The sequence below is a fragment of the Cetorhinus maximus genome, chromosome 9 (genome assembly GCF_964194155.1).
Source record: "Cetorhinus maximus chromosome 9, sCetMax3.hap1.1, whole genome shotgun sequence".
Taxonomy (NCBI): domain Eukaryota; kingdom Metazoa; phylum Chordata; class Chondrichthyes; order Lamniformes; family Cetorhinidae; genus Cetorhinus; species Cetorhinus maximus.
In genome coordinates, this window is record NC_135887.1 from 68068464 (window position 1) to 68081195 (window position 12732).

Genomic DNA, 12732 nt, shown 5'->3' on the forward strand with positions numbered 1-12732 from the left:
AAAAATCCAAATTCCCTTTACACCTTACATGCTAAGACCCCAACCATGTTTACTCATTAGCATATTAAAGACACTTCTACACCTTACTTCTTTTGATAGCTTCAGCTTGCAGTCTGCTTGGCTGTAAAATGTAATTAAATCACAAACACAGACAGAAAAACACAACCCCCATAACCTACTTTACAATATACCAGAAAAAAATCCTGAAAATTATTATACCTTCATGACAAGCAGGCAATTACAAGATTGCATGTTACTCGCAGTGAATGTCAGGATGTGATAAACTCATGAAGGTGTCATCCATACTATGTTGCTGGGACAAGCTGGTCTCTCCTTCCCCACAGGAGCGATCCCTGTCCTTCCCCAGCCAGCTTGGGGTATGATGTTTGCTGTCCCTTCTCTGGCCTGGGATCTTACCCTTCTGTTGTGTGCCAGCTTGGACTGCATTTTTTTAACTTCATTCCAGGGATGTGGGCTTCGCTGGCTAGGCCAGCATTTATTCCCCATCCCTAGTTGCTCTTGAGAAGGTGGTGGTGAGCTGCCTTCTTGAACTGCTGCAGTCCATGAAGACAAAAGAAAGGAACGTGATGAGAATGGATGGAGCAGAGGTTGGGAAAACATGCATGCCACCTGTGTGTGATGAGCCCTCTCCAGAATGGGCGGAGGATGGAGTGTGAGCAGCATGATAGATGAGATGCCGGAGCAACCCTTTGAGTATATGATAACATAATGAAAGTTTGATATTGGAGGGAATTGAAGGATGACTTAGAACAAAAACAAAAATACCTGGAAAAACTCAGCAGGTCTGACAGCATCTGCGGAGAGGAATACAGTTAACGTTTCGAGTCTGAATGACTCTTCATCAGTTCTGTTGAAGGCTCATTCGGATTCGAAACATTAACTGTGTTCCTCTGCGCAGATGCTGTCAGACCTGCTGAGTTTTTCCAGGTATTTTTGTTTTGTTCTAGATTTCCAGCATCCGCAGTATTTTGCTTTTATCTGAAGGATGACTTTCCCTGGCAGAATGGATGAGATCATTCACCCTCTTCCTGCACTGGATGGCGTTGTGGTTATGGTAGTCAGCCGCACTGACCTCCTCTGCTATGGCCTCCCAGGCCAGTGGGGTGTGACTGGTATGCTTCTTGGAGCCGTCCTTGGGATAAAGCCCATCTGTATGCTGCTGCATTCCTCGGTTCAAGGCCTGGAGGGTGGGTCGGGACAGAAAAGGGGTGCAGCCTCCTTCATCTGGTTACCAGACATGTCTGTAGGTCTCCTTGAGACAGCTGGGCTGGAGACATTGAGATGTGTGTGCCTGGCTGGCGTGTAAATATGGGGCCTGGATGTTCGACCCCAATAGATAACGTTGGGACGGTCAAATCAGCACCCGCCAGGTGATTCGGAGAGATACTCGCCTGTGCATAATTAATGAATGGAGCCGTGTACTACCGTCGGACTGGAGTCGTGTACTCCCGTCGGACTGGAGTCGTGTACTCCCGTCGGACTGGAGTCGTGTACTCCCGTCGGACTGGAGTCGTGTACTCCGGTCGGAATGGAGTCGTGTACTCCGGTCGGAATGGAGTCGTGTACTCCGGTCGGAATGGAGTAGTGTACTCCCGTCGGAATGGAGTCGTGTACTCCGGTCGGAATGGAGTAGTGTAGTCCCGTCGGAATGGAGTAGTGTACTCCGGTCGGAATGGAGTAGTGTACTCCGGTCGGCATGGAGTAGTGTACTCCGGTTGGAATGGAGTAGTGTACTCCGGTCGGAATGGAGTAGTGTACTCCGGTCGGAATGGTGTATTGTACTCCCGTCGGACTGCAGTATTTTACTCCCGTCGGAATGGAGCAGTGTACTCCGGTCGGAATGGAGCAGTGTACTCCGGTCGGAATGGAGTAGTGTACTCCGGTCGGAATGGAGTAGTGTACTCCGGTCGGAATGGTGTATTGTACTCCCATCGGACTGCAGTATTTTACTCCCGTCAGAATGGAGCAGTGTACTCCGGTCGGAATGGAGCAGTGTACTCCGGTCGGAATGGAGTAGTGTACTCCGGTCGGAATGGAGTCGTGTACTCCCGTCGGAATGGAGCAGTGTACTCCGGTCAGAATGGAGCAGTGTACTCCGGTCGGAATGGAGTATTGTACTCAGGTCGGAATGGAGTATTTTACTCCCGTCGGAATGGAGTCGTGTACTCCCGTCGGAATGGAGTAGTATACTCCGGTCGGAATGTAGTATACTCCGGTCGGAATGGGGTAGTGTACTCCTGTCGGAATGGAGTAGTGTACTCCAGTCAGAATGGAGTAGTGTACTCTGGTCGGAATGGAGTAGTGTACTCCCGTCGGAATGGAGTCGTGTACTCCGGTCGGAATGGAGTAGTGTAGTCCCGTCGGAATGGAGTAGTATACTCCGGTCGGAATGGAGTAGTGTACTCCGGTCGGCATGGAGTAGTGTACTCCAGTTGGAATGGAGTAGTGTACTCCGGTCGGAATGGAGTAGTGTACTCCGGTCGGAATGGAGTAGTGTACTCCGGTCGGAATGGTGTATTGTACTCCCGTCGGACTGCAGTATTTTACTCCCGTCAGAATGGAGCAGTGTACTCCGGTCGGAATGGAGCAGTGTACTCCGGTCGGAATGGAGTAGTGTACTCCGGTCGGAATGGAGTCGTGTACTCCCGTCGGAATGGAGCAGTGTACTCCGGTCAGAATGGAGCAGTGTACTCCGGTCGGAATGGAGTATTGTACTCCGGTCGCAATGGAGTATTTTACTCCCGTCGGAATGGAGTCGTGTACTCCCGTCGGAATGGAGTAGTATACTCCGGTCGGAATGGAGTAGTATACTCCGGTCGGAATGGAGTAGTGTACTCCGGTCGGAATGGAGTAGTGTACTCCGGTCGGAATGGAGTAGTGTACTCCGGTCGGAATGGAGTATTTTACTCCCGTCGGAATGGAGTAGTGTACTCCTGTCGGAATGGAGTAGTGTACTCCGGTCGGAATGGAGTAGTGTACTCCGGTCGGAATGGAGTAGTGTACTCCGGTCGGAATGGAGTAGTGTACTCCGGTCGGAATGGAGTATTTTACTCCCGTCGGAATGGAGCAGTGTACTCCGGTCGGAATGGAGTATTGTCCTCCCGTCGGAATGCAGTAGTGTACTCCGGTCGGAATGGGGTAGTGTACTCCTGTCGGAATGGAGTAGTGTACACCGGTCGGAATGGAGTAGTGTACTCTGGTCGGAATGGAGTAGTGTACTCCCGTCGGAATGGAGTAGTGTACTCCGGTCGGAATGGAGTAGTGTACTCCGGTCGGAATGGAGTAGTGTACTCCGGTCGGAATGGAGTAGTGTACTCTGGTCGGAATGGAGCAGTGTACTCCGGTCGGAATGGAGCAGTGTACTCCGGTCGGAATGGAGCAGTGTACTCCGGTCGGAATGGAGTAGTGTACTCCGGTCGGAATGGAGTCGTGTACTCCGGTCGGAATGGAGTCGTGTACTCCGGTCGGAATGGAGTAGTGTACTCCGGTCGGAATGGAGTCGTGTACTCCGGTCGGAATGGAGTCGTGTACTCAGGTCGGAATGGAGTAGTGTACTCCGGTCGGAATGGAGTAGTGTACTCCGGTCGGAATGGAGTAGTGTACTCCGATCGGAATGGAGTAGTGTACTCTGGTCGGAATGGAGTAGTGTACTCTGGTCGGAATGGAGTAGTGTACTCCGGTCGGAATGGAGTAGTGTACTCCGGTCGGAATGGAGTAGTGTACTCTGGTCGGAATGGAGTAGTGTACTCTGGTCGGAATGGAGTAGTGTACTCTGGTCGGAATGGAGTAGTGTACTCTGGTCGAAATGGAATATTTTATTTCAGTTGGAATGGAGTATTGTACTCCTGTTGGAATTGAATGTCTATCCTAACATTAATTGGGATAGACATAGTGGATTGGATGGAGTGGATTTCTTGAAATGTGTACAGGAGAAATCTTTCGGTCAATATGTAGAGGGTCCAACAAGGGACGGCGCAGTGCTGGGCCTAATTCTGGGGAATGGAGCCAGACAGGTGACTGAGGTGGTGGTGGGGGAGTATTTTAGTGATAGCGACCACAACATGGTACAATTTAAGCTTGTTATGGACAAGGAAATAAACAAGTTGTAAAAAAATGTTTTGGTTTGGGGAGAGCGGATTATAGTAAAATAAGGTAGGATCTGGCCAAGGCAGACTGGGAACAACTACTTGTGGGGAAATCTACAGAGGAGCAGTGGGGGGTGTTCAAAAAGGAAATGGGGAGGTTACAGGTTCAACATGTTCCCTCTAGGGTGATAGGAAGGAGTAACAAGCCCAGAGAACCATGGATGACCAGAGATATCCGGGTTATGATGAGAAGGAAAAGAGGGGCTTTTAGCAGGTACAAGGGAAGCAAATCAGCAGAGGCATTAGTGGAGTACAGGAAGTGCAGGGTGGAGCTTAAGAAAGCAATTAGGAGAGCAAAGAGGGGATATGAGAAATCTCTGGCTAGTAAAAATAGGGAAAATCCCAAGATATTCTATAAGTATATCAATGGGAAGAGGATAGCCAGGGAAAGAGTAGGGCCCATAAGGGACCAAGGGGGCAATCTATGGATTGAGCCAGAGGACATCGGTAGAGTGTTGAACGAATACTTCACATCCGTCTTCACCCAAGAGAATGAGGATGAAGGTATCGAACACGGGGAGAGAGACTGCGAGGTTCTTGAGCAAATTGATATAGGGAGTGACAAGGTATTGGAGGCGTTGGCAGGCTTAAAAGTGAACAAATATCCAGGTCCAGATGATTTGTGTCCCAGACTGCTGAGGGAGGCAAGGGAGGAGATCGCAGGGGCTCTGACCCAAATTTTTAATTCCTCTCTGGCCACCGGGGAGGTGCCAGAGGACTGGAGAATAGCTAATGTGGTTCCGCTATTTAAGAAGGGTTGTAGAGATAAGCCAGGGAACTACAGACCAGTGAGTCTCACATCAGTGGTAGGGAAACTATTGGAGAAAATTCTGAAGGAGAGAATCTATCTCCACTTGGAGAGGCAAGGCTTGATCAGGGATAGTCAGCATGGCTTTGTCAGAGGGAGGTCATGCCTAACAAATTTGATTGAATTTTTTGAGGAGGTGACCAGGTGTGTAGATGAGGGTAGTGCAATTGATGTAGTTTATATGGATTTCAGCAAAGCCTTTGACAAGGTCCCACATGGGAGACTTTTCAAGAAGGCAAATGCACATGGGGTACAGGATAATTTGATAAGGTGAATTCAAAATTGGCTTACTTGTAGGAGATGACAGAAGGATGCTTTAGTGACTGGAAGCCAGTGTTCAGTGGCGTACCACAGGGATCTGTACTGGGTCCCCTATTATTCAACATTTTGATAAACGACATAGATGACTATGTGAGGGGTAGGATTAGTAAGTTTGCGGATGACACAAAGATTGGCCTGGTGGTTAACAGTGAGGTTGAGTGTCTTGGGCTACAGGAAGATATAGATGGGATGGACAAATGGGCAGATAAGTGGCAGATAGAATTTAATCCTGAAAAGTATGGGGTGATACACTTTGGAAGGAGTAATTTGACAAGGAAGTATTCAATGAACGGCATGACGCTAGGAAGTTCTGAGGAACAAAGGGACCTTGGCGTGTGTGTCCATAGATCTCTGAAGGTGGAGGGGCATGTTAGTGGGGTGGTGAAAAAGGCATATGGGACACTTGCATTTATCAATCAAGGCATAGATTACAAAAGTAGGGAGGTCATGTTGGAGTTGTTTAGAACCTCAGTGAGGCCACAGCTGGAGTACTGTGTGCAGTTCTGGGAAGGATGTGATTGCACTGGAGAGGGTGCAGAGGAGTTTCACCAGGATGTTGCCTGGGATGAACCATTTAAGTTATGAAGAGAGGTTGGATAGACTTGGGTTGTTTTCGTTACAGCAGAGAAGGCTGAGGGGCGACCTGATCGAGGTGCAAAAGATTATGAGGGGCATGGACAGGGTGGATAGGGAGCAGCTGTTCCCCTTAGTTGAAGGGTCAGTCACGAGGGGACCCAATTTCAAGGCGAGGGGCAGGAGGTTTAGGGGGGTTGTGAGGAAAAACTTTTTTACCCAGAGGGTGATGACGGTCTGGAATGCGCTACCTGGGAGGGTGGTGGAGGCGGGTTGCCTCACATTTTTTTAAAAGTACCTGGATGAGAACTTGGCACGTCGTAACATTCAAGGCCATGGGCCAAGTGCTGGTAAATGGGATTAGGTAGGTAGGTCAGGTATTTCTCATGTGTCGGTGCAGACTCGATGGGCCGAAGGGCCTCTTCTGCACTGTGTGATTCTGTGAATACTGTACGCCTGCTGGAATGGAGTAGTGAACTCCTGTTGGATTGGAGTATTGTACTCCAATTGGAATGGAGCAGTGAACTCCTGTTGGATTGGGGTATTGTACTCCAGCTGGAATGGAGCGGTGAACTCCTGTTGGATTGGAGTAGCGAACTCCTGTTGGAGTATTGTACTCCAGCTGGAATGGAGTAGCGAACTCCTGTTGGATTGGAGTATTGTACTCCAGCTGGAATGGAGCAGTGAACTCCTGTTGGATTGAAGTATTGTACTCCAGTTGGAATGGAGCAGTGAACTCCTGTTGGATTGGAGTATTGTACTCCAGTTGGAATGGAGCAGTGAACTCCTGTTGGATTGGAGTATTGTACTCCAGTTGGAATGGAGCAGTGAACTCCTGTTGGATTGGAGTATTGTACTCCAGTTGGAATGGAGCAGTGAACTCCTGTTGGATTGGAGTATTGTACTCCAGCTGGAATGGAGCAGTGAACTCCTGTTGGAGTATTGTACTCCAGCTGGAATGGAGTAGCGAACTCCTGTTGGATTGGAGTATTGTACTCCAGTTGGAATGGAGCAGTGAACTCCTGTTGGATTGAAGTATTGTACTCCAGTTGGAATGGAGCAGTGAACTCCTGTTGGATTGGAGTATTGTACTCCAGTTGGAATGGAGCAGTGAACTCCTGTTGGATTGGAGTATTGTACTCCAGTTGGAATGGAGCAGTGAACTCCTGTTGGATTGGAGTATTGTACTCCAGTTGGAATGGAGCAGTGAACTCCTGTTGGATTGGAGTATTGTACTCCAGTTGGAATGGAGCAGTGAACTCCTGTTGGATTGGAGTATTGTACTCCAGTTGGAATGGAGCAGTGAACTCCTGTTGGATTGGAGTATTGTACTCCAGTTGGAATGGAGCAGTGAACTCCTGTTGGATTGGGGTATTGTACTCCAGCTGGAATGGAGCGGTGAACTCCTGTTGGATTGGAGTAGCGAACTCCTGTTGGAGTATTGTACTCCAGCTGGAATGGAGTAGCGAACTCCAGTTGGATTGGAGTATTGTACTCCAGCTGGAATGGAGCAGTGAACTCCTGTTGGATTGAAGTATTGTACTCCAGCTGGAATGGAGTAGCGAACTCCTGTTGGATTGGAGTATTGTACTCCAGTTGGAATGGAGCAGTGAACTCCTGTTGGATTGAAGTATTGTACTCCAGTTGGAATGGAGCAGTGAACTCCTGTTGGATTGGAGTATTGTACTCCAGTTGGAATGGAGCAGTGAACTCCTGTTGGATTGGAGTATTGTACTCCAGTTGGAATGGAGCAGTGAACTCCTGTTGGATTGGAGTATTGTACTCCAGTTGGAATGGAGCAGTGAACTCCTGTTGGATTGGAGTATTGTACTCCAGTTGGAATGGAGCAGTGAACTCCTGTTGGATTGGAGTATTGTACTCCAGTTGGAATGGAGCAGTGAACTCCTGTTGGATTGGAGTATGATACTCCAGCTGGAATGGAGCAGTGAACTCCTGTTGGAATGGAGCAGTGAACTCCTGTTGGATTGGAGTATTGTACTCCAGCTGGAATGGAGCAGTGAACTCCTGTTGGATTGGAGTATTGTACTCCAGCTGGAATGGAGCAGTGAACTCCTGTTGGATTGGAGTATTGTACTCCAGTTGGAATGGAGCAGTGAACTCCTGTTGGATTGGAGTATTGTACTCCAGTTGGAATGGAGCAGTGAACTCCTGTTGGATTGGAGTATTGTACTCCAGTTGGAATGGAGCAGTGAACTCCTGTTGGATTGGAGTATTGTACTCCAGTTGGAATGGAGCAGTGAACTCCTGTTGGATTGAAGTATTGTACTCCAGTTGGAATGGAGCAGTGAACTCCTGTTGGACTGAAGTATTGTACTCCAGCTGGAATGGAGCAGTGAACTCCTGTTGGATTGGAGTATTGTACTCCAGCTGGAATGGAGCAGTGAACTCCTGTTGGATTGGAGTATTGTACTCCAGTTGGAATGGAGCAGTGAACTCCTGTTGGATTGAAGTATTGTACTCCAGTTGGAATGGAGCAGTGAACTCCTGTTGGAGTATTGTACTCCAGTTGGAATGGAGCAGTGAACTCCTGTTGGATTGAAGTATTGTACTCCAGTTGGAATGGAGCAGTGAACTCCTTTCAGAATGGAATATTTTAATGTCTTTGGTAGCATTTCTGATTGCGTTTCAACTGACTGAACATATGAACAAGGAACTGGCGTAGGCCATTCAACCCCTCGAGCCTGCTCTGCCATTTAATAAGATCATGGCTGATCTGATAGTAACCTCGAATCTGCATCCCACCTATCCCCGATAAACTATCACCCCCTTGCTTACCAAGAATCTATCCATCTCTGCCTTCAAAATATTCAAAGACTCTGCTTCCACCACCTTTTCAGGGAGAGAGTTCCAAAGACTCATGACTCTCTGAGAGAAAAAATTTCACCTCATCTCTGTTTTAAATGGGTCACCCCTTATGTTTAAATAATGACCCCTCATTCTAGATTTTTCCACAAGAGCAAACATCCTTTCCACATCCCCCTGTCAGGACTCCTCAGGATCTTATGGACAGAATTTTACGTTCCGCGGGCAGGCGCGCGCCCGACCCGAACGGGCTTAAAATCGCGCAAGATGACATCAGGCGATTGCCCTGACGTCATTGCGCACTCGTGCGATATTTCACTCGGCAGGCACGCACAGCAGTTGGAAGCGCGCCCACCAGCAATTAAGCCAATTAACGGTGCAGCCATCTGTGATTTTTCGTGGCCCGTCCAACTGTACGGTTGACAGATGGGCGAATCGGCCAAGCGGCCTTGACATTTTTGATGAAACCTCATCCAAGGGCGGGATGAAATGTTCGTTAGGAAATAAAATAAAAAGAAATACCTGAGGACAGCATTTTTATGAGGTAGGCTTTCAGGTGCTTGATTGTGCTGCATGGACATATTTTGCAGCTTTTTTGTTTCTTACTTCATTATTTGCAGGTCTGCAGCTCCCTGAGGCAGCTGTCTGCCTTCAGGGAGCTCTCTCCAAGTGCTCACCTGTGTCGTAGCCCGCCCTCTTCCCGCACCCACCCTGGCATTGCTGAGCTTTTCAGCACATGTTTCACGCTGGCTGGCCGCTAATTGGCCAGGCAGCATGAAATCGTGGTCGGGGGCCTCTTTCCTGACTGCTCCCAGGCCTGTCGATCGTGCGTGTCCGACGAGGCCTATATGTTGCAATTAAGTCGCCACTTGTTCTTCTAAAATCCAGCAGATACAAGCCTTGTCTGTCTAACCTTTTATCATAAGATAACCCACCCATTCCAGGTATTAGTCTGGTAACCTCCGCTTGCAATGCATTTACATCCTTCCTTAAATAAGGAAGGGTACTCTAAACGTGGTCTCACTAGGGCCCTGTACAACTGAAGCGTAACCTCCCTACTTTTGTATTCAATTCCCCTCATGATAAAAGATAACATTCTATTAGCTTTCTTAATTACTTGCTATACCTGCATACTAGCCTTTTGTGATTCCTGCACTCGGACATCCAGATCCCTCTGCACCTCAGAGCTCTGCAATCTCTCACCATTTTGATAATATGCTCTTTTATTCTTCCTGCCAAAATGGACAATTTCACATTTTCCCACATTATACTCCATTTGCCAGATCTTTGCCCATTCACTTAACCTATCTATATCTTTTTGTAGCCTCCTTATATCCTCTTCACAACTTACTTACCTACCTACTTTGTGTCATCGGCAAATTTGACAACCATTCCTTCAATCCCTTCATCCAAATGATTTATATAAATTGTGAACGGTTGAGGTCACAGCACTGATCCCTGTGGCACACCACTCGTTACATCTTGCCAACCTGAAAAAGACCCATTTATGCCTACTCTCTGCTTCCTATTAGCTAGCCAATCTTCTATCCATGCTAATATGTTATCCCCATACAATGAGCTTTTATTTTCTGCAATAACCTTTGATGTGGCACTTTATCAAATGCCTTCTGGAAATCTAAGTACAGTACATCCATCAGTTCCCCTTTATCCACAGCACCTGTTATTTCCTCAAAGAACTCCAATAAGTTGGTTAAGCATGATTTCCCTTGCACAAAACCATGTTGACTCTGCCTGATGACCTTGAGCTTATCCAGGTGCCCTGCTATAACTTATTTAATAATAGCTTCTAACATTTTCCCTGCGACAGATGTTGAGCTAACTGGCCTATTGTTTCCCGCTTGCTGTCTCCCTCCCCTTTTGAATAAAGGAGTTCCATTTGCTATCTTCCAGTCTAATCTTCCCTGAATCTAGGGAGTTTTAGACAGGAATGTAAATTATTTGATGTTTTTAACATTTGGTTTTAAAGCATGAAAATTTACAGGGCTTAAGTGACTCTATAGTCACTTGATGCTTTAAGTTTGAGATTGTGGAATAGGAGCAGCTGGAGGAAAGGTGAAATTCAGTGAATCTTGTTTTGCCTTCACACTACTAGCCGCTGATAACAAACGCTTCTCAATTTCCTCCCTGCAGAGTCCTCATCTTCAGCATTGAAAATTGGATCATACATCCTGCTGGGAGTTGGTTCTGTAACGATGCTGATGGGATTTCTTGGTTGCCTTGGAGCAGTTAATGAGGTCAAATGCCTATTAGGATTGGTGAGTCTGGGTTGGAAATATGAGATATCGATTTATCGAATGCTAATACGCAATCATCAGCATGTGGCACCCAAAAAGTTCAATGTATTGCATCAATAGGTGTGATGGATACTCTCCCCTTGCCTGGATGAGTGCAGCTCCCACAACACTCAAGAAGCTCAACACCATCCAGGACAAAACAACCCACTTAATTGGCACTACATCCACAAATATTCACTCCCTTCATCACTGATGCACAATGCCAGTAGTGTCTACCATCTACAAGATGCACTGCAGTAATGCACCAAGGCTCCTTCGACAGCACCTTCCAAACCCACGATCACTACCATCTAGAAGGACAAGGGCAGCAGATAGATGGGAACACCACCACCTGGAAGTTCCCCTCCAAGCCACTCACCATCCTGACTTGGAAATATATCGCCGTTCCTTCACTGTCACTGGGTCAAAATCCTGGAACTCCCTCTCTAACAGCACTGTGGGTGTACCTACACCACATGGACTGCAGCAGTTCAAGAAGACAGCTCACCATCACCATCTTGAGGGCAACTAGAGATAGGCACTAAATGTTGGCCCAGCCAGTGATGCCCACGTCCTTTGAAAGGGCTGGATGATACAATATTTTAAGCTCGCTCTTCTGAATGGGCTAAGGATCAGTACAAACAGGAACAAAGGCTGGAAAACCAAAAACGTGCTAAGCAAATATGTGACAAAATCTGTGGTGTTGAGTTTCAAACCTCTGAACTTCAACAGGTACGGTGCAGCAAAGTTTTTGAATTAGCTGCACAAAGCTTGATTACTGCCTACCCTATGGGCAGCCGTGCATCAGTGAAGTGGATTTACTGCACATCCTGGGGCTTAGTTTCCTCTATAATTCCCTCTCTCCAGTAACCTCAGCAGAAACCCTGCTAACTAGGAGGAAACCAACCTACCACCCCCAATCCTGTCCATCCCCATATCCATACCAACAGGACATATCCAAGTGTCATCAGCAAGACAGGCAGCAGCTGAATTTCCACTGCTTGTCTGGCAATGGTACAGGAATGAGCAGGAGAGGTCCCAAGTCAAATCATCTTCCACTTGCCGGTGCTGGAATCTAGTGAAATCAGAGGAATCCTTTAGAGGTTCATTTGTACCAATTGGAATTGAAGAGATTTAATGTGAAGTTTTATTTCACGATAAACTACGATTGCAGTGGAGACTGAGGTACAAGCTAGCAGACAGACGGGGACACATACAAACACGCACGTGAATACACATGCACACACACACGCAGACACACACGAGCACACGCACGCACACACACGCACAGCTTACACATACACACACAGGAGCACATGCATGCATAAACACACAGAGGAGCGCACACACACAGGAGCACACACAAACACAGCGCGCGCACACACACACAGCGCACATGAGCGCACACACAATAGGGTGCTTGAACACGTGAGTAGACACAAATGAGCCCACACACACATACAAGGGCGTGTGCACACACGAGCAGACACAAATGAGCACACACACGAGTGCACATACAAGCGCGCACACGTGAACACGCATGAGCATAGGCACTTGCATGCACACATACATGAGCACACACAATCACAAGCATGCACAGAGAAGTGCACACACACAAGCTCACGTGTGCATACATACACAAACACATGCACACACATGAATGTATACACGAGCGCACATGCATACACACATACACAAACACGAGTGCACACACACACAAATGTGTGCACATGAACTCACACAAAAA

The 12732-nt window shown here is 47.5% G+C and overlaps 1 protein-coding gene and 1 long non-coding RNA gene across 3 annotated transcripts in view; one reads left to right on the forward strand and one right to left on the reverse strand.

Moving 5' to 3' along the window:
• Nucleotides 1-12732, reverse strand: part of LOC144684701 (uncharacterized) — a 466848-nt gene that overhangs the window by 163470 nt on the left and 290646 nt on the right. The window lies entirely within an intron of this gene.
• Nucleotides 1-12732, forward strand: part of cd82b (CD82 molecule b) — a 113923-nt gene that overhangs the window by 60685 nt on the left and 40506 nt on the right. For both annotated transcript variants that reach the window (XM_078548821.1, XM_078548822.1), the window contains one exon: nucleotides 10843-10967. In XM_078548821.1, coding sequence (XP_078404947.1) covers nucleotides 10843-10967 — 125 coding nt within the window. The remainder of the gene's footprint in view (nucleotides 1-10842; nucleotides 10968-12732) is intronic.